Source organism: Malania oleifera, chromosome 2 (genome assembly GCF_029873635.1).
Source record: "Malania oleifera isolate guangnan ecotype guangnan chromosome 2, ASM2987363v1, whole genome shotgun sequence".
Taxonomy (NCBI): domain Eukaryota; kingdom Viridiplantae; phylum Streptophyta; class Magnoliopsida; order Santalales; family Ximeniaceae; genus Malania; species Malania oleifera.
The window spans coordinates 45070072-45091890 of NC_080418.1; the positions used below are offsets into that span (position 1 = coordinate 45070072).

Genomic DNA, 21819 nt, shown 5'->3' on the forward strand with positions numbered 1-21819 from the left:
AGATTCAGATTGCAGTGACTCTGAGATAGCAAACTTGTGCCTGATGGCACGGGATGATGAGGTGTGCTTCAGATCGTCCTCCTCCAAGGACAAGTGGTACCTAGATAGAGGGTGCTCACGGCATATGACTGGCGACAAGGCTAAGTTCGCATCCATCACTCCCAAGGATGGAAGATACGTGACATTCGGCAACAATGCAAAAGGGCAAATCATCGACGTAGGTAAGGTTGGTAAGGAACCTTCCTTGGTTATTGATAATGTACTGCTTGTTGATGATTTGAAACATAATTTGTTGAGTATTAGCCAATTATGTGATAAAGGGTATAGTATCTTTTGAAAATGATAAATACATTGTTGAGAGCAAATTTGATAACAAAGTACTTTTTAGCGCTGAACGTCATGAAAATGTATATACAACTAGCTTTGATAACTTAGCATCTCGACAGGTTACGTGTCTTTCTACAATAAATGAAGCTAGCTGGTTATAGCATAAATGTTTAGGACATACTATTATGGATTTGTTATCAAAACTTGTGAAAAATGATTTGGTTAAAGGGTTACCTAAAACACGTTTTGTAAAAGATAAAATTTGTGATGCATGTCAAATAGGTGAGCAAACAAAATCAAGCTTTAAGAAAAAGAAATTCATATCTACCACTAGACCACTGAAATGTTACACCTAGATTTATTTGGTCCTAATCAAGTTCAAAGTCTAGGTGGAAAATTGTATGCTTTTGTTATCGTGGATGATTATTCTAGGTTCACATGGGTGCTATTTCTTTCTTATAAGGATGAATCATGTGAACAATTCACTAAATTATGTAGAAGAATTCAGAATGAAAAAGGCTATAAAATCACACACATAAGAAGTGATAGGGGAACTGAATTCAAAAATGATAGCATAGAAAACTATTATGACTTAGAGGGCATTTCATATAATTTTTCTGCACCTAGGACCCCACAACAAAACGGAGTTGTAGAAAGAAAGAATAGAGCCTTGCAAGAAATGGTAGGACAATGCTAAATGAACATAAATTACTCAAATATTTTTGGGTAGAAGCTGTGAATACTGCATGTTATGTCATGAATAGGGTGTTAATCAGGCCTTCACTTAATAAGACTCCATATGAATTGTGGAACAACCATAGACCTAATATTTCTTATTTTTATGTTCTTGGTTGTAAGTGATTTGTACTCAGAGATAATAAGCACCTAGGAAAATTTGACTCTAAATCTAATGATGGTATTTTCCTAGGTTATTCACTTAACAGTAAAGCATATAGAGTTTTTAATAAAAGAACATTAACCGTTATTGAATCTATTCACCTTGTGTTTGATGAATCTAATCTATTTTCTAAAAGAGATGATGAAGATGATATTGATATAAAAAAAAAAAAAGGATTAGATAAGCTATCTATTGAAAATAATGTGGATATCAACTCAGAAGCAAATGATAAATAAATTGAAAATGATAAAGTTGAAAGTGAGGTTCAAGAACTGCGTAGGGATTGGAAATTCATTAGGAACCATCCTTTAGATCAGATTATAGGTGAACCTTCATGTGGTGTAGCCACCCAGTCTTCCTTAAGAAACCTAGTTAGTCATTTTGCTTTCTTATCTCAGGAAGAGCCCAAAAATATTAAGGAAGCCATTGAAGATGAGTCTTGGGTAATGTCTATGCAGGAAGAGTTCAACCAATTTGAAAGAATCAAAGTATGGACCCTAGTTCCTAGGCCAAATGATCATACTATTATTTGAACTAAATGGGTGTATAGAAACAAGAAGGATGAGAATGGGGTAGTAACCAGAAATAAAGTTAGACTAATTGCCCAGGGAGTATCTTACTTGCCTATGCCGCTTCTAAGAACTTTAAATTGTATCAAATGGATGTTAAAAGTGTCTTCTTAAATAGCTATATAAATGAAGAGGTATATGTAGAACAACCACCCGATTTTGAAAATTATAAATATCCTGATCATGTATACTGGTTGTCCAAAGCCTTGTATGGATTCAAACAAGCTCCTAGAGCTTGGTATGAGAGGCTTAGTGATTTTCTGCTCGAGAATAGGTTTAGCCGTGGCAAAATTGATACTACACTTTTCATCAAATCTAAAATTGATGATATGCTCCTTGTTCGATTTATATTGATATTATTTTTGGAGCAACTATTGATGACTTGTGTAATGAGTTTTTCAAATGCATGCAAAGTAAATTTGAAATGAGCATGATGGGTGAACTGAGTTTCTTCCTAGGTCTTCAAATCAAACAAGTTAAGCATGTAACCTTTATATGCCAATCTAAATATGTTAGGGATTTGCTCAAAAAATTTAATATGGAAGGTGGTAAATTTCTTGGTACCCCTATGAGTTCTTCCACAAAACTTGATAAATATGAGCAAGGCATCCCTGTTGATGTGAAGTTATATCGTAGCATGATAGGCAGCCTCCTATACCTCACTACTAGTCGGCCTGATATCTTGTTTAGCAAGTGCATGTGTGTTAGGTTTAAAGTTGCTCCTAAGGAATCTCATCTATTAGCAGTCAAATGAATTTTTAGGTACCTTGTTGGAACTGTTGAATTAGGCTTACGATACCTTAAGCATACCACATTTGAGATTGTTAATTATACTAATGCGGACTTTGCCGATAGTAAGATTAATAGGAAGAGTATTAGCGGCACTTGTCATTGTTTAGGACAATCTCTGTTTCTCCAAGAAACAAAACTCTATTGCCTTATCCACAGCCGAAGCAGAATATATTGTAGCTGGGAGTTGCTATGCTCAAACGCTCTATATGAAACAACAACTTGTGAATTTGGATTGCACTATGATATGGTTCCAATTAAATGTGATAATACTAGTGCAATTAATATATCTAAAAATCCTATCTCACATTCATGAACCAAACATATTAAGATTAGACATCATTTCATTCGTGATAATGTACAGAAAGGGGATGTGGCACTTGAGTTTGTGTGTACAAATGAGCAGTGGGCCGATATCTTCACCAAACCACTTCAGGAAGATAGGTTCATACAGATTAAACGTCAGCTTGGTCTAATACATAGTAGAGATGCCTCCTAGATTTTTGATAGAGTGCACAAACTTAAGGGGAGCTTCTTAACATAGAAAACATACAGTTCTAAACTTTAATTATATCATTGCTTTATACTTTATGAGTTTGTATGTGTTTTTGGAAAATCTTGCATGCTGATGGTTATATTAATGTTTTCTGTCCTGATCATACTGAACTATTTAAGTTGGTAGTTGTGGATAAATTGTTAATTTAAAACTCAATCGGATCCTTTCTATACAGGTATTTTTGGAAAAATTCCTATTTTCAAACGGCATGCAACCAAAATTTCTAAAAACCTTTCCCAACCATATCTTATATTCAAATGATTCATACTCAATGTCTATGTCTATGCACTTTATGTTTATCATAGCCCTTTTTGTTGTTACCAAAAGGGGGAGAAGAGGCACAAAATTGGGTACTGTTGAAAAATATTTGATCTTATAAATCTTTAAAAATTCTCATTGTGCATATTGTCAGGGGGAGCCTTTCTAGGTTATACCCACTTTTGCATGATATATTTGTCATCATCAAAAAGGGCAAGAATGTTGACCTTAGAGATCATACCATGTTTTGATTATGACAAATACTCAGGCATTTAATATCTATCAAGTTTGTGTGCACGTTCATATCAACAAGATCACTTGATGGCATATGAAGACTTAAAGACTAAAGACCCGGAAGATTCATTTTTGTTGCAATTTATATTATGTCTTATTCAGGTCTGTAGTAGTAATATAAGAAAAGGTCTGTAATAATTACTGCATATCATCCATGTAGAAGCAATAAGCTCAAAAGACCATAGAAAGACCTTAGGTCCTTGCACTTACACGTAAAATTTTCCCCAACATCACATATAATATCAGGGGAATCAACTAAATTAAATCAGAACTTAAAGGACTAAATCACAAGGGTTTCGGGCGACCAATCTAGGCAAATTAAATTGCCTCAGGCAACAGAATCGTTGAAAGGTCAAACAATTAACCAGACTTCGAGCGACCGAACCGAAAAGGGCATCACCGTTCTCGGTCAACCGAACATTCATATTCTTACTTTTTCCACCAACTCGGCAGCCCGAACTCTAACGTTCAAAACTACCTCAAGCTACCGAACTTGATAGCGAGCGACCGAACTTCGGTCTCTTGGAAAATTGCCTCGGTTCAGTAGATCATCTTTTTATTCAGGCACCCGAACCTTGAAAAGTCACTTTTCCTATTGTGTCTGTTCGAGCAACCGAACCACAAGTCAAGCGCCCGAAGCTCTCGGGTTGTTTTAATTTTTACCATGGTTATTTTAAGTTAAACAAGGTTAATTTTCTTAAATGGTTTTAAAACAAATTTAATAATACCCTAAATATCCTCATCAGTTATAGTTTTAACCTAGTCTATATATAGGGGCTCATTTGCTCTAATTAGTAGGTAATTAGCAAATAGATTAGGCAAAAATCCTCTAAAATTTTCTAAGCCCTATTTCCTTATACAAACCCCGTACACTCATATACTATCATTCTTTTGAGAAATCAAAGTTATGTGAGTGTTTATTCATTGCTCTATTGTACTAAGAACCCTTGTTTGTGTATCACATAATTGATTTTTGATCGAGGGTTAAGCAAAGATTTTTCCCCTTGATTTCATCTAATAAATCTTTAGTTAGGAAAAATCTTATAGTTAAGTGATTCTTTGCATTATTATTGCAAGACTCATTGGGCTTGTATTTTTGTGTGTGCAAAAATATTTTTACAAGCTCATATTTGAATATCTCCTTGTGCTTTGAAATTGAGAAAATTATTCTTTTTGAGATATTCTAAATTTCTATTTGTACCAATCTTTGAAATCCTAAACTATGATTGAGATTTTATCTTTACATAGTTTCAAAGATAAGCTTGATTGATATACTCTTGTGCTTGATTTGAGATAATCATTATTCTGAGTGTTGATTGCACACATGCGCCATTAAGTTTATTGTTCTTACATTATTGGTGTGTGCTGATTATTACTGGTGCAAATCTGCTTTTGATTAAGAAGTATTATATTTGTACGCATCTTGTATTGAAATACTACTGTATTTCAGGCGTGACCTAAGGGGGCGGTAATCCAACCCGGAAGGATTGGTTGTAAAGGTTAAGGTCATCCCTGTGCTAATTGGCCTGGTTGTATTTAGGTGCCGCTCCACCCGTGAAGTGAGCCTTAGTGTAATCCTTATGCTTGTGAGTTAAGGCCCACATAGGCAATTTGTCGAACCTCGATAACATTTATAGCGTCGTCTCTCTTTACTACTTTATTGTACATGCTTAATTAGATTATTTATGCAGTTTAATTTCTACTAAATATATAATGATTTATTTTGTCCGCACTAGATTGACCCTAAGTTTGTGCAATACTGCTACTAGTTTAGTGACCTAGGGAAGAAATTTTTTTAAATACCAATTCACCCCCTCCCCCTCTTGGGATTACAACAAAACTAACAGTACACTAAAAAATTTAATTATATAAACTTGAGCATAGTAAAACTCAACTCATTTGCAGCCTATGTTTGGTATCATTTGTCATTCTATTTTTATTTTTATATAATAAAAAAATAAACTATGACAATATATTTGTTTACATTTACCAATTTCTATTTCTATCGCCAGATTCCAGTTGTTCTCAAACAAACTAAAAAACCATATTCTGTTGTTTCGGTTGTTTTGGCATTTTACTAGAATACTTTAATATGCAAAATTACCTTTTGTGCATTAAATCATTCATTTTATACATATTTTTTAATTAAAATTTATTACTTTAAATTTAAAAAATAATTAAAATAAAAATTTTCATGAATTATTTTAAAATTTGGAAAGAAAAAATAAAAGTCACTTAATAAATATTTCTGAATTTTTGCCCTTTTATAATTTAAATCGTATTTTTATTTGATAATTGATTCCATTGAAATACCTTGTATGCTTGCCAGTTTGTTTTTATGATTTCCAACACACTAGTTTTAATATTAAATTATCTTGAGAGCCTTTGTTATTCAAATGATTTTTAGTTGAGTTTGCTTGAAAAGATCATTCTATCTTTTGAATATATTTAGGAATTGAGTCTATATCTTTTAGTTGCATCATTTGTTTAAGAAATTAAATTTGCATAAAAGTATTTTGAGAAGCATTTGTAAGTAGTTTCATGAGAAGCGGCGTTAGAAATTTCATAAGTAATGTCTATAGAAGCATTCTCACCCGACTTCTTTTGTATTTACTGCAGGAAAACTTAGAAAATAAATTAATTTTTGTTTATATTCAAATTACTATAGTTTATTTACTAAAAAATGATTTTTAAAGATTATGTGTTGAATTTTATGATTGAATGATTTTTAAATTATGTTGACTTTGTATTTCTTTGTATTTAATGCTTTTTTGTAACTAATCTTCTTTGAATAATTTCTCTTTTATGTTCCCATAGGCTGCAAGTTCAAATATAAATTGTATTTTGCATCAAATATGGTTTTAGCTCTTAGAAATAATTTTTCTCGTATTGTCCGGATGCATTTGTACTGGCAAAAGTTTTCAATACTTAAAATTTAAATTTAAAGTTGTCTAATGTTTTAATCAAGTTGAAAGCAAATATGACTTGGTTTTATTATACTAAATTTATATTTGTCATTATATTGAATTGATTCTAATTGTTGGAAGCTAAACATTAACTCTTGGTTATTGGAAGCAACCTTTGTGTTGTCTATAAATAAGTTACGTTTCGCGATCCACCAGCAAAAACAAAACCAGGAGAGAATGAAGCAATGCTGAAGAATGAACTTGGGAACGTAAATCCAGCAGTCAACGCAAAATACTAATAATCACAAGAATCTACATATCAGATGTGTTACAATGTGAGCTTTGGACAGACAGTCCTATGCACAAAAAGACAATGTGCCAAAAAAACAAGTGTAACAAAATCCGAACCTAAAATCTTTGACATGATAATTTTGGGGAGAAAAGCTAGCTCACATTGATCAACAGAAGTCATACTAGACATTGTACAAGAAACAAGACCCACCATCTTGATTAGACTCCTAAAATCAATATTTGCTGCTGATTGAGAAGGGAATTACTGTAAGATGTCCTGGAGATTTTCTGGGAAAGGCAATAAGAGAGAAGAATTCCTTAAAATGCAAACTTTTTACTTGCAAGCATTCCAGGAGGAAGAATTTTCTGAGAAGACCATTAAGACAGCAAATGAAGTATAGAACAAGGTACATTCCTGCGTCCATGTCAGCAACTTTATGTGCAGGTATGCTTTACATCCAGCATTATCTCTAAAGAGGTGCAAATTTCAAGAACATGTGTCTTTTGCAGGAGGGATTACATTTACTGGATCCACTGCCCGTGAATCTGAATTTTCTAGATCTGTTGCCAAATCTATTCGATCTCTTGCCAATGAGGGGCCATCTGCCTGATCTTCCACTGGCAGGCTGGAGTCCTTTTGATCTGTTGCTGGTAGGTTAGAGTCCATTTGATCCGTTGCAGGTCGGGATGACGGTGGTGGGTCAGTTTTGTTATCTAGATTAGTTTCTATGCACTCATATTCAGACAGGAGATCCATGAACTCATTGAGCAGCCGCTGGACTTTCCTATTTGATGCCATGGCTGGAAGAATATCTTCACGCAGGAGTTTGTGCTTCTTCATTCCCTGCAGAGTGCAGACCCCATTAGGGTTTTAAAAATTATAGAACGAAAAGCAAATAAGAAAACCTGAAACACAAAAAGATCAAGACTTTGTCCCAACTATAGAGGTGATTCTGGCCTCAGAATCACAAGTCGGCATGCTATTCTCTCATGCCTCTCCTTGCCTATGGTTCCATCTTTTGGTGTCCTTGTCAAGAGTCAGCACCATAAATGGCTTCTAAAGTTCATGCCCATGCACCTAGGTTTGAGGGTGTTATTTTTATTAAATTACATTTTATTTGTTCTTGCTTATTTTTCACTACCTATACCCTCCCTCCCAGCCACTTCATTTCAGCAACATTCATCCACTGAAAATGCATTTTCTTAATGGCCAAAGTCACAGACCCACATGCTTGCACATAAAAAAGTATGTCTTGAGTTTTCCTCTCAACTCATTAGGTATTCTACAACTGTGTTACAAATCAAAAGCACTTATCCATTTTATCTTATGTGCAGTATCACCCATAAATAGTGACATTTTATATATCTCCTATCCACAAGAACCAACTATTACCCACTTATAATTACTAATTTTACATTCCATACACTATATATTCCATCCAATGAAGCATGGACACGGACAAGGGAAGCATGACATAAATATGAGTACATGGAAAATCTTAGATGACACAGCAAGTTCGTAATTAAGGAACATAGAATAATACAAGTAAATAAATAATTTATGACAAGCATTAAGTTTGTAACATTTACAAAACACTACATATTAAAAAAAAATCCCAATATAGAGGCATATGTTTATTCCTTTTTGTACATAAAATGGAAATTCTATATTCCATAGTAGATGCTGACAAAGTCTTCATATTTTTGTTAACATTGTGATTATTGTTTCTCTAGAATTATAATTTTTCAAGAATAGAATAAAAGTACTATTGCTGTGTCTAAAGCATGCTGAAGATAATAAGGAACACAAAAAGTCTCCAAAATCAAAAATATATTTATAACCATGTACATGTTTTTGGTGTCGGATACATGCATGACAACTCTTATCAAAGTGGGTGTGATATATGGATTTGACCAATTCAAAAGCCTTTTCTAAGTCAAGATCACATAAAAGTCTTTATTTATACCTTTCCATTAATCACCCAAATTAATAAACCTTCATCGTAGACCACTAGGAATAAGCAAAATTTATTATTATTATTGAAAAAGGTAAACTATATCAAATAGCAGAGGGAGAAAAAGATACAGAAAAGAAAGAATAGTCCTCTTCCACAAGAAAACAGAAAATAAAACATCATCTTAATAAAGCACTCCAATCTCTGGCGGTATCCTGAAAACAGCAACCCTTAAAACATCAAGCACTTAAGACCAATGAGAAACCTACTGAAAAACTCTTCCCTGAAAAACTTCTAGCATCTCTTTCCAACCAAATTCCCCACAACACAGTACATAGAACAAATCTCCACAACCTCATAGCATCCTTCCCTTCCCCAAAACCAGCGAAGAAATAACCAACAGATCTTCCACAGATTTTGGAGACACCCACATTTCTCCAAGCACCCAAAAAAAGAGAATTCCACAAAATCCAAGATAAAGAAGAATGAATAAACAAGCGAGACACATCCTCTGAACTGTTTCCACACATGAGACACATATCCAGCGACGGAGGTAGAGGGCCTCATACTCTGCAGCAGATTGTTGGTGTCAAACCTATTAAGGACCACCAACCAAACAAAATCCTTGATCTCGGGAGGAACTTTGACATACCAAAGACCCTGCTATAGAGGAAAGGTTTTATCAGTCCTAGCAAAACGAGAAAAAGAATCATTTACAAGAATAGTCCCCCGAACAGTCCAAAGACCAGAAGATCAGACCTACTGGAGAAATGACAGACCTCCACTAAAACAAGTAAAGAAGACAGCTCCTCCACCACTCTATAATTCAAAGCCCTTCTAAAATGAAGGTCTCAAGAAAAAGCATCCCTCACAACAGCAAGAAATGAGGATATCACATCATTATGAAAAGATGATATCAGCAAAGCAAAGAAGATAACCACTACCACACGCCCTTGCACCCTCCACCCCCCAAAACAAAAAAAAACACCACCCAAACATCTTCCCAAAACCCAACACGACTACCTCTCTGTAATTGAATTTTTGTTGAAGAAAAAGAAGATACTTGAGAATGCCACCAAGGACTTTCAAAAGCACTTCAGATGTAGGACAGTAAAGAAACACAGAGGAGGAGAGAATTGAAAGAGAGAAGCAAAAAGGAGGAGGGGGAGGAGGAGGAGGAGAAAGAAACGGGAGAAGAAAAAAGGACTGCAACTAGCAAAAGAGACAGAGGGACAGAACTTAGAGCAGAACTTAGATAAGAAAGGCGAGAGAGAGAGAGAGAGAGCAGCAGCAGCAGCAGCAAATCAAAACAGAACAGAAGGGAGGAGGTAGAAGGAAGGAGGGGAGAGGCTGCATGAGAGAGAGGGGGAGGGGGGGAACCAGGCTTGAAATCTGAATTCAAATTGATAACTGACCACTAAAATACAAAAGACATTATTTGTACACCCAACATTACAAATAACACCAAATAACTCCAAAGTACTTAAAATACACAAAATAACCCTAAATTAACTAAAATTCTAAATAGCCAAAATTTTACCAAATTAAAATAAAAACTCTAGCTTCTAAATCTATAGCAATATAAGCATCTATAGTTCTCCACTGGTGGTCCTCCATCAGCTTCTAACACCCCAATTAGCAACCCACCCATAATTTTGCAAGCCAAATTTATTTTTTATTGCTACATGCCAAAGATAATTCACCTCCAAGAGAAACCTCCACAACCAATTAACCAGCAAGAAGTGTTTTTCGACACCAAATTACCAAGACCCAATCCAATTTCTTCCTCGGACCTACACAACCACCTTCCACCTAACCAAATGATCTCTCCTCTAATCTATACCTGATCAAAGAAATCCCTCATAATACTCTCCATCTTTTGATGTACATCTCCGGGATCCTTAAAAAAGGAGAGAAATAATACAGTAGAATGGTAGAAAAGGTGCTTTCAATGAGAGCAATTCTACCACCTATAGAAAACAAAGCTCCTTACAAACCACTGAACCACTTTGCAACCTTAGACATCACTGGATCCCAAAAGGCTAATAAGTGAGGCTTAGCACCAAAAGAAACTCCTAAGTAGATCATAGGGCACTCTAAAACACCATGCACAGCTATGGAAGTCAGCTCCAAAATCCTTTCAGGACTAACATTAGTACACCACTCTTCCCCAGATTAATTCCAAGACCCAAGACTTCAACAATCAGCATAATAATGATAACATTCACAATAGAATCAACATGATCATCTAAGAAACTAATGGTATCATCTGCAAGCTGAAACTGACACTACAACCTCATCAGTCCTTACCCACCTTAATACCTATTGCAACCCCACTATTTACAGCCAGAGGGATAACGTATCCCCTTGCCTAACTCCCCTAGAAGACTAGAACCAATTTCTAGGCTGCCCAGTTATAATAACCGAAAAATAAACATTATACAGGCATCTCTTAACCAAACTTTGCCATCTAACTCCAAAACATTTACACCTAAGCACCCTATCCAGGAAATCCCAACTAACCCTATCATAAGCCTTCTCGAAGTCAATTTAAACACAATGCCACTCTTTATCCTATAATGAACATCTTCTGCTACGTCTTAGGAACCAAGATAGCGTTCACAATCTGCCTCCCTCACACAAAAGCACTTTGAGCAAGAGAGATAGTATCACTAAAGATAGAAAACCTATTAGCAAGCACCTTAGCAATCATCTTATACACACTAGATACTAAACTAATTGGCCTAAAATCAGAAACATCAATTGACCTATTCCTTTGACACTAAATACACAAAAGTATAATTCACACTCCCAATTTACACATATAAAAACCTTCATTAAGTCCCCACCACCCCTCCGCCCAAAAAATAAATAAATAAATAAAATCACATCCCAACACCTCAAAAAAAAAATTATATTAAATACATCAGGCCTAGGAGCCATTCCCCCTCAAGAATAGAAACTACAGTCTTAACGTCCTCAAAACGGCCTCCCCAACCAAGACTTTCAAATGTCCGAAACAGGATTGCACTCCAACCCCTCAATTATAGATCTTTCTAAATCTTCCTCAGTAAACAAATTTCCAAAAGGTTCTGCTATTATCCTCTCATCAAAGACTATTAACCCATTCCTTAACTCCTTTTCACTTATAGAATTATGCCTGATTTGCCATTTTCCACCTAATGACAAAAATTTAGAATTTCATTCTTCCTCCCTAACCCATTTAAATTTAGTGTTTTGCCTCCAACTCTTTAGCTCCTCTAAAAAACACTCTCTAACTCATTCTTCAAACGATCCTCAATCTCTCCTCTTCAAAAAGCCCATCAATCTCTCCCCTCTCAAAACACACTTAGCTCACTCAAAATGCTCCCTTCTAAAACTTTAACATCTCCAATCACACCTTTAGATTCCACTTTTTTAGCTCCTCTTTCATCCCTTTTAGCTTCTTCATAAATTTAAATCCTTCCCAACCAAAATCACAACTACTCCATAACCTCAACATTTTCTCAAAATAAAATGTAGGGCCCCATCCTTTCAAAACTCCAACCAAACAGGAAAATGATCCTAATCAGACCTAGATAGAATCTATCGAGTGAGATCAAGAAATTCATCATCCCACTCCTCAGTAAGTAGAAATCAATCTAACCTACTAGCTGTCACTCTTACTGACCACGTAAATGAAGCATTTTGAAATTGAATCTCTCTTAAACCACACTCTTTAACAAAGCTATCAGAAGACTGCATGCTAGCTGAAAACTGCCCCCCCAGCCTTCTTCTCCCGACAAGAATCCCTCACAACATTAAAGTAACCTCCAATTGCCCCTTTCGGATAACCACACACAACACCCAATTCCTCCCAAGTTGAGATATAAAAGTAGTTCTTGAACGTCCATAAACCAAAGTAATCCATACTACCCCCTATCCTCCACTTTTAACAAAATTAACAAGGACCAAAAGAAAAAACCTCAATGCAGCCCACAAATTTAGCCACCGGAGTGCCCCAAATGAGCATGAATACCATCAAAACAATAGCCCAAGTTTTACCTCTATCTGGTCAAATTTCCTTAATATTACCCCCCATCTACACATCCTAGCTTTGTTTCCTATAACATTAGGACCTCAAGAGAATATCTAGCCCATGCTTCCTCAACCAAGCCCCTTCTCTTAAAATCTCCTAACCCTCTTAATGTCCCTTCTTCTAAGTTTTTCAAGATTTTCTCAACTCTCTTCATTCTATCACAGATCTTTGGCAAAACAGCCAAACAAAGCTCCTTACCTAAAGGACTCATTAATTTAAAACCCTAACAATGCCCCCATCTACACATGCTAACTTTGTTTCCTATAACATTAGGACCTCAGGAGAATAACTATACCCATTTTCTTAAAAATTCCTAAACCTCTAAAATTCCAACTCATTAAAATCGTATTTTAACAATCGTACTCCCTCTAACAAACCATCTCCCCCCACCCCCCTCCAAAAAAAAAAAACACCCCATAATCGGTTGAAGATTCTAAATTTTTCAAAACTTTCTCAACTCTGTTCTTCTTCTCTCATGGGGTCTTTGGTAAACAACCACTTTAAGCTCCTTAATTAAAGGACTCATCAATTTAAAACCCATCTCCTCTGAAGGGCCTTGTGAATCTCAAATGTTTCACACCTTGAAGGGGGCAAATGATAATATTCTTTTCCCCTTTAGTTACCTTTCTTTGGCACATAGATAAAATCAATAAATTAAGCCCACTACATGAAATGGGAAGAATAACTTTCACAATGCTAGAATCCCCTTGAGCGGTTATAAGAGACATCACTAGCAACATATCCAAACACCTCCCCACTCTACCCTTAGTAACATCAAGAGTTGAATGTGAATTCAAAAGAACAATGACCAGAGAACCTTCCTCAACCACAACATTTTGATGGTCAGCAGCTTCCCTCAACTAGCGAACACCATCCTATCCATTCTCATATATTCCCCCTGAGAGTCCACTGTCAACCCCTCTCACTTTAAGAAAATCACATTATCCTACAATTCCAAAACATCAGAGCTTGACGCCTCATTAATTTTAAAAGCTTCCTTATTCCCAAATTCATCTCCAAAACCATGGTTTTCAATTAAATGATCCAGTAACAAACCTTTTTCTGATCCCCTCATGATGTCAAACCCATCATCGTCCTCCTCACTAAACTCTCAAGGCGATGTAGAATTAAAACCATCATCCCTCATACTCACCTCCTTCCCCTTTGCTTTCACAGCCTCCCTCTCTTTCAACTCAAATGCTCGTCTTCACTTCTTTTAGTTTGACAATATTATGACATAGTAGTTTCTCATCAAGAAGAAATCTTGCTTTACTCCCACCAACCCTATTCAAATCACCTTTGAAATCTGGGCACTCCTCCTCATAACTCTTCAACCTACCCATGAACCACTTCAAAGACCCTTCCATATACCACTACTTCTTCAATTAGAGTTTTTTTTTTTTTTTCCCAAAAATTCGACAAGTTCTATACCAAAATGGCATTATTTGGAATTTAAACTACTAAAATAAGGGTGATTTGAAACTATTTACAAATTTTGGCCAATATGCATCTTGAAGATGAGGACAGGCTCAGGACAACACACGCCATTCACCTCCACAACCTTCAAGAATGAAATGCAGCACCCACCGAATAGCATCCCATTGTGGAGGACTGCTCTATCCTCCACACCATGCTCCAGTTTTCCAAAGAACACGACATCTCGGTCTGCAGCCACAACATTTTTTGGGACAACCCTTGATGAAATGTCTCTCACCTGCGCATCTCACCCTCAATCTCCATCTCCTACAATCACTCTCTTATAACAACTCCCTCCTAAAAAGTATTTAACTAAACTCGTCTTCTGCATGCTTCAATTTCCATGCACAATCGTCTATCACCAACTCTTAAAAGTCCAGAGCTGCCATTCTCAAAAAGCCCATCACATCGTCACTTAACCAGCCATGCCAAGCAAGCTCAGGAACTCAATCAGCACTGTGAAAGAACAAACTAGCATCAGCCTAGCCAAGGTCTCTTCCATCAACACAACTCCTCCATCTCAGGTGTCATCATCCTCAAGCCACCACCCTCGACAAAGTCCTCAACTCCCCACTGACAACTGCTACGTTTACGAAGTCCTTGACCTTGTTCCCTCCACCAAGATCAATGCCACCACCTGCACCCAGATAATTGGCAATCACATCAGCCGCACAAAATGCCATATCAAGATCTTCAACCTCTCCAACTTCCACAATGGCTCCAGCTCCAGCCTCTGGGACTACACTTCTTCCATTCGCACCTTCACTCTTTAACAAGTGTTTGGATTGCCTCCTCATGGGCAAAGCTTGAGTGCCAGTTTGACCACCCTTAAAACATTTTAATGTAGATTTCACCCACTCTTGACTTGCACCAAGAGTTGCCCCAAAAGATATTGTGGCCGCAGACCAAGACATTTTCTGGCAACCCCAAGTATGGCGTCAAGGACAGAGTAGTCCTCCAAGCGTTTGTGGGTGGGCTCTTCATTTTGTTATCAAAAATCATGAACTAGAAAGTGAACCAGTTCTAGGACAGGTAGGTCTGGAGCTGTTAGCATTTCACACTGCATATTGCCCAAATTTTGTAGTTGTTTCAAATCAACCCTATTTTAATAATTTAAATTCCAAATAACGCTATTTTGGTGTATATATATACTCCAATCGCCAAAATGGGTTCTGAATCTTTGGTCTGTGGCTTCTATTTAACAGCCCAATCATACTTCTGTTTGACTCCAACCCAATTCCTCATATCCATTTGCGCTAGCCTTACAATCCTACTAACGGGCCCAAGAATGACCAGTCCAAAAACCCTCATCGCTATAAAACCGTGGGCCAACTTCTTTAGCACTGACAGGCCCAATACGAGAAGGCCCATCAGTATGATTTTGCAGCCCCAGAAACACTTAAATCATTATCCCTTATTTCCAGCAAAACTCGGGATAATTTAAAATTGGAATTCCTCCAAGACAACAAATCTCTCCTTCCAACTGACTTCTCCGCCAACATTCTCATCCACCATCATCAGACTGCAGCCAAAGCTCCCAGCTAAGGCTCCTTCCATATCCAATTGATTCCCAACATTGAAGGTATCCACAAATGATAGTTTATTTTCTAGTCTCTGGAACACTACTGATTTTGAACTCCATGGTATCAAATGAACCACATTTCCTACACTTCAATTGCGCCCCTGGCAGATTATTCCTTGACCTTTTGAGATTTCAAGCAATTTGCTGAAGAATTTCCATCATCCGGACACCTCACATCCATCTGGAACTCTCAGCAAAAATATTTTGCTCTCAAAAAACTTTTCAATAGCAATTAATTTTCCCAAATTATTTTCTGAACCTCATCAAAATAACTTTCTTCCACTTGAAATCTCAATTTCTTAACCCATAGGTAAACAGATTTTTAAGACCAGAATTCCCAAAGCTGACCCTAACCCAACGAAGCTCTTTCACCCCTAGCTAAAACCAAAAGAAATTATTTACCCCCAGATTTTTCCAAAATAATCTCTGCATCAGACCCAAATGCATCTCTCGAAATGGAATATCATCCTATCTGCCTTGATGAATTGCGAGGACCTGAAAAAAAAAGTCTACCATCAGAATCAATGGGGATTTAGATTTCCAGTTAACTTGATGGCAAATTGCTCCATGGAGAACACCAGCTCAGCCCTGTAATATCAGACTAACCACAGAAATGAATATCGGAAAAACAAAACCGTATCAACTCAATGGCAAGTTGCTCACCAGAGGACCTTCACCAGTTTACAAAATTTTGATTACACCCCTTGTTGTTGATGCTGTTTTTGTTGTTGTTGTCATTGTTATATGGATAAAATCTCAAATTAATTTCAATATTCTCATTTTACATCATGCCCTTCAAGAAATCAATTTTTCAAATTTTCATTCTACTCAGGTTTGGTTCCACAAGAATATATACAACTATGAATGTCATTTGTCCATGCAAGTACGAAATGATTTTTCCTTAAACCACCAGACATCAGTCATTTTCTAATCATCGTTTTTCCTTTTATGGTAAAATAGTGTTTCAAGATTTTTTAAATAACTTACTAACCCCAACATCTTAATATATAAACACTTTGAGAGAAATGTCATTAGTTCCTACAGTCTTCAAATTTTCATTATATCTTCACATGCTCATATTTTTTGGCGATACATCAAACTACTCCAAAAGTAAGTTACTAAAATAGTTCTTCAGCTTTTCTTTAATCTCATCTTACTTTACCAAAACTATTTGATCTTCATTCCACTGCATCAAATATTACCACCATCCCTATTTTCTTTCCCTTCCTGAAAGCTTATATATCTCTCACCATCATTCATACGTAAGTTGCTATGCAAATTGTCATTTGCCTTAAATATTGCTTCATTGACCATTATTTTTTATTTATTTCTGACGATTTTTTTCAAAGTTCACATTCTTACATTTTTACAAAGCTCAATATACTATTACACTTATATTTCGACCTTCAGGAAAAAAAATAAAAAAATAAGCCACGCCCTGCGCAGATTTCCATGCCACATTGGTGAGGCTCTTTCCAAGACTTGAACCAGTGACATTCAGGTTTTGTTACAATACAGTTTCCATTGGGTCCACACCTGCTCTAAGTCTAAAAGGAGTGAAAAAAAGGTTAACAAAAACACAAAATCGAGTTTTAAATAGTTTCAGGTTTAAACAGCATTCCATCCTCTAAACTCATTAAAAGAACATCATGAGTAATAGAAATAAACTAACCAAACCTTAGGGCAAATTTTAATGATTTTTCTGTGTTTTATAGTCATTGTGGACAGCTACGGTGTTTATCATATCCCATGTTTGATAATCTATAAGGGATAGGATAAGGACATGAGTGCCATTTTCATTTTTCTTTTTCTTTTTTCCGTTGCTTTTTATGCCTTTGTCTGCCTTAGCCTAAGCTGTCCAGTGGGTGGGGGGAACCAAACCAGCTAGCTCTAGTCCACATGCATGGGCTAAGAGGCCCTATCAGCTAAGAAGCCTCCTGTAGCCTATCATTACTTTTGCTGCATTAAACATGGGCAAAAGCCAAGCCACACTTTAGCACATAAAACAATCACAACTTTATAGGATTCTTAATGAAGAAATATCTCTTTTATATCCAGGAAATAAATATAGGTAAGAATAGCCTTACAAGAACACAAGGTTCCCATGCTGGGTTCTTTGGATCTGAAGATGGGGATTCTGCCATCCCAGTCGGAGGTCCAAGAAAGCTCTCACAAACTTCTCTTAATCGTGACTCATCCGCTTCTCTGCAATCAAATAAGAAAGAATAAGAAAGATTATAGTTTGTTGGATATTCCTCAAAAAATAATTCACTATTTATTCTGCACTGAAATATAGAGTTCCTCAAGTTAGAGAAGATTATAATCAAGCTCTTAAATTTCGATTTCAACTCAAATTTCGAAGCTCCAAAAGTACAGAAATTTCGGCAGAAATTTCGATTTTGATGTCAATTTCGATTTTGATTTGAAAAAATAACAGAAATTAGTAGTAAAGCATGGAATTCTTTGTGAAACTTCAGAAATGGTTAACAAACATAATAATATGAGTTTTAGGACTAATATATCACAAATTAAATACATCTATATTTTGTATGAGTGGAAAAGTTGTAAAATAGTATGTGTATCAAACATATTTGTAAGATAATGCACATTAAACATATTCAGTTAATACAAATGAAATTCATAAATCATTTAAATATTATTTATTATACAAATAATGATAATGTAGACATGAATGGTTAAATAAAATGTTACTGTAAGTTTTCTTTTCATATAATTTCAAAAGCACTTATAATAATCTTTTGTTTTGATAAAAATAAATAAAATAAACTAAAAGAGAAATTTCACTTCACTCCAAAATCTCCCGTTTGAATTCCGACAACATTTCATTGTATAGTTAAAATTTCAACAAGTTTCGCTAAAATTTCGATATTTTGATAAATTTCAGATGATTCTTTGAGATTTTGACTGAAATTATGCAAGACAAAAATCGACTGCCATTTCGATTTCGAGGGTGATCGAAATCGGAAATTTCAACAATTTTTTGGGAATTTAAGACCATGATTATAACCACAACATGTTCATATATTGGCAAAATAGCTACTACAAAAAATTCAGCACCAGTCTTTTGACAAGGATTGAAAAACAGAGATTATCACCAAACGAAGCAGGTCTACCCATTGCACAACGTTCTACAACCTCAAAAGCTAATGACAAAATCCATAGGAGTTTTGTTGAAGCCATTTACACTACTTTAATGGCTGTGCTTGTGCCTATGTATGTACTATGAAGGACATACATTGACAGAACTTGATACATGGATCCAAAATATTTGAAGCAACAATGAATGAGGAAAGAGAATGAAAAGGAAAAATAAAGAGAATGCATTGGGTAATTTCTGCAGGATGCAACAGACAGAACAGTTCACAAATATTTATCCCTTCACAAAATTGGAAAACTCCTTTTCCCCTTCCAACAATAACAACTAAACGTTTCTGTTTCAGAAAATCAATTAACAACAGGAAAGCCGAAGTACACTGCCAGAAATGGCAATGGATAACCCCAAAAATCAACTGGAAAAAAATAACTGAAAAGGGGGGCCTCTTAAGTCAATTGACAAAAAGAAAATTAAAATTTAACTAACACATTTCCAAAAGGACAATGTGCCAAACAGCAGTATGGTGAAGTCCATCACTTGGGTATATTGCTAGTACAAGCTAAAGACAGTTCACATCTAAACACAGGAATCATACAATTGATCCAACTCAAGAGGTTAAGCAGAATCCCAATATAATTAAAATTGACACTTCCATAATGCATGGGAGCAGGAATTAGCTGTCTGATACAGGTAACCACCATGATGGGCAGCTACACAATTTATTAAAATTCCTGCTTACTTTTGGCTCTGCCTGACATGGTGCAAAAGAGGAGTTGCAAGAAAGAAATCACACCTACCTTGCTAGAAAGCGTATGTAGGACAGGAGGCATTGGCGATATTCACTGGCAGACTCCAATGCCAGTGAGGATGCCAACTGAGCCTCCAAATGAGCACGTGTCTGCACTCCATCATCAGTCACCCTGTAACAAGCATAAGTTGAACTTCATAAACACTCTTAAATATCAGAGATTTCCAAATATATTGATAGGACAAGACATTAAAAGATGCATACATTTGGCAATTTTGGAATACGAACCAAAAAAAACAAAGGAATTGATCAAGAAAAGTACATCATAAATCGTGAAATCAAAGAGAAAAATTAAGATAATTGCATTCCAGGCAGGCATTTAAAATAATTACTAACAATCACATATTCAATAAGTATCCTAGCCCTTTGGCAACACAAGTTAGCACTTGACATGCAGAACCTCACTCTAACCGTGATTGAAGCTCACTACCATCACATTAAAACCTCACACCCACAAGCCTCATCCTCAGCACTACTTTCATCCCCAACTTAGCTTCTGCCTCTTAAGACCCAAACACCAGACTCTTCTAAAGAGCAAGCACAAAGGTGGCCTTTCAAGTGCACAAACAGAAAGTAAAAAAAGTGCTAATATTTGGTAATGAGAAGAACCTTTTCAAATTAGGTATGAAGTTCAATTGTATCTTACAATATGAGAATCTGAACGCACTTTATTTTGATATTGACTTTGGCTATTGAGTATTGATGGAATTAAAGCTTTTATTGATGTTAGGCATCATAACGTTTGAAGTTTTAGCTTCTTTGAATGGGGAATGATTTCATTTTTAAATGTTAATTACTCTTTGGATTCTACTGAAATGTAGTGAAATTTCTAAGATGCCCTGAGCCTTGAACTTTTTAACTAAAATACCAGCTGGATCCACCCCCACCTCCCATCCCTACTCTTGCTTTATGCTTAACTACAACACAGTGCCCACAAAACATTTTTCCCATCAAAAGAATTTTATGTTTGAAATCTGGTTATGACAAGCTTAGCAAACTTTTCAAGTACATATGACTATTTTTAAACACAAAATTTGTGCAACAAATACAGACCTGCTCCAACCTGGCTTTCTGGCCAAAAATTTTCTTACATCCACCTGTAATGCTGCAAGCTCGCCACTCTGCATGGATCCCAAATTCCAGGAGCTTGCAAAATTTGATGCCGGAAAACAGTCATCAGCAACCCTCAGCCAACACATGAGGCTCATATCAAAGAGGAAGGCATGACGAGTGGCAAGGACCACAAGAGGAGAACCCGATTTTGATAACTTTGCAGATATAACTTTGATTGTGCCTGAAAATAAAGTGATGAAAAAATCCATAATTAGCCCGTATAAAGTCCAATTGCAAGGAAAGTCCAAACCCAAATGCACAGGAGAAATCAAGAATGATGACCAATATCTGCAGATACCAAGTTCAATTTCTGTAAAATACCTGCATCTTTGGCAGATGGGTTCAGATCCAGAGTAACAAGAGAAGCCACAGAGTCATGCAGGAGACAGTTCCTGTTGAATAAATCCCACACATACAACGATCCCTTTCTTGTGACGAGCAATAACTTCCAGCACTCATCGCAGTCTATGAATATTGCTGCAGATCCCATCATCATTGTTGGCACGGCACGCCTCCCACACTTCGTGTAAATCTTCTCAAGTGCAAGCAGAAAAAAGAATATGGCATAATTAATTTTGTCAATTAGTCAGCTTTTAAAAACCAGTGTTTATGCATAAAATGCTCCAACTGAAATTTATATTGAACTTTGATATTTTGAGAAAACATTATCTGAATAAATATTGAAATTTCAACACCAGCCTAGACTGGTTATTTCAGATGTATAAATAACTTTTCATTGTGTGGCAACAAATTAGGTGTCTTGGCAAGGCAAAATAATGCTCTCCTTTTGCATAAATTTTGTGG

The 21819-nt window shown here is 36.0% G+C and overlaps 1 protein-coding gene across 2 annotated transcripts in view; it reads right to left on the reverse strand.

Moving 5' to 3' along the window:
• Positions 1-6867: 6867 nt before the first annotated feature.
• The window catches only part of LOC131149445 (protein HIRA), a 47573-nt gene continuing 32621 nt past the window's right edge, over positions 6868-21819 (reverse strand). For both annotated transcript variants that reach the window (XM_058099888.1, XM_058099889.1), the window contains 5 exons: positions 21337-21547; positions 20956-21196; positions 19892-20014; positions 18067-18184; positions 6868-7732 (listed from right to left, as the gene is read on the reverse strand). In XM_058099888.1, coding sequence (XP_057955871.1) covers positions 7376-7732; positions 18067-18184; positions 19892-20014; positions 20956-21196; positions 21337-21547 — 1050 coding nt within the window. In that variant the 3' untranslated portion in view covers positions 6868-7375. The remainder of the gene's footprint in view (positions 7733-18066; positions 18185-19891; positions 20015-20955; positions 21197-21336; positions 21548-21819) is intronic.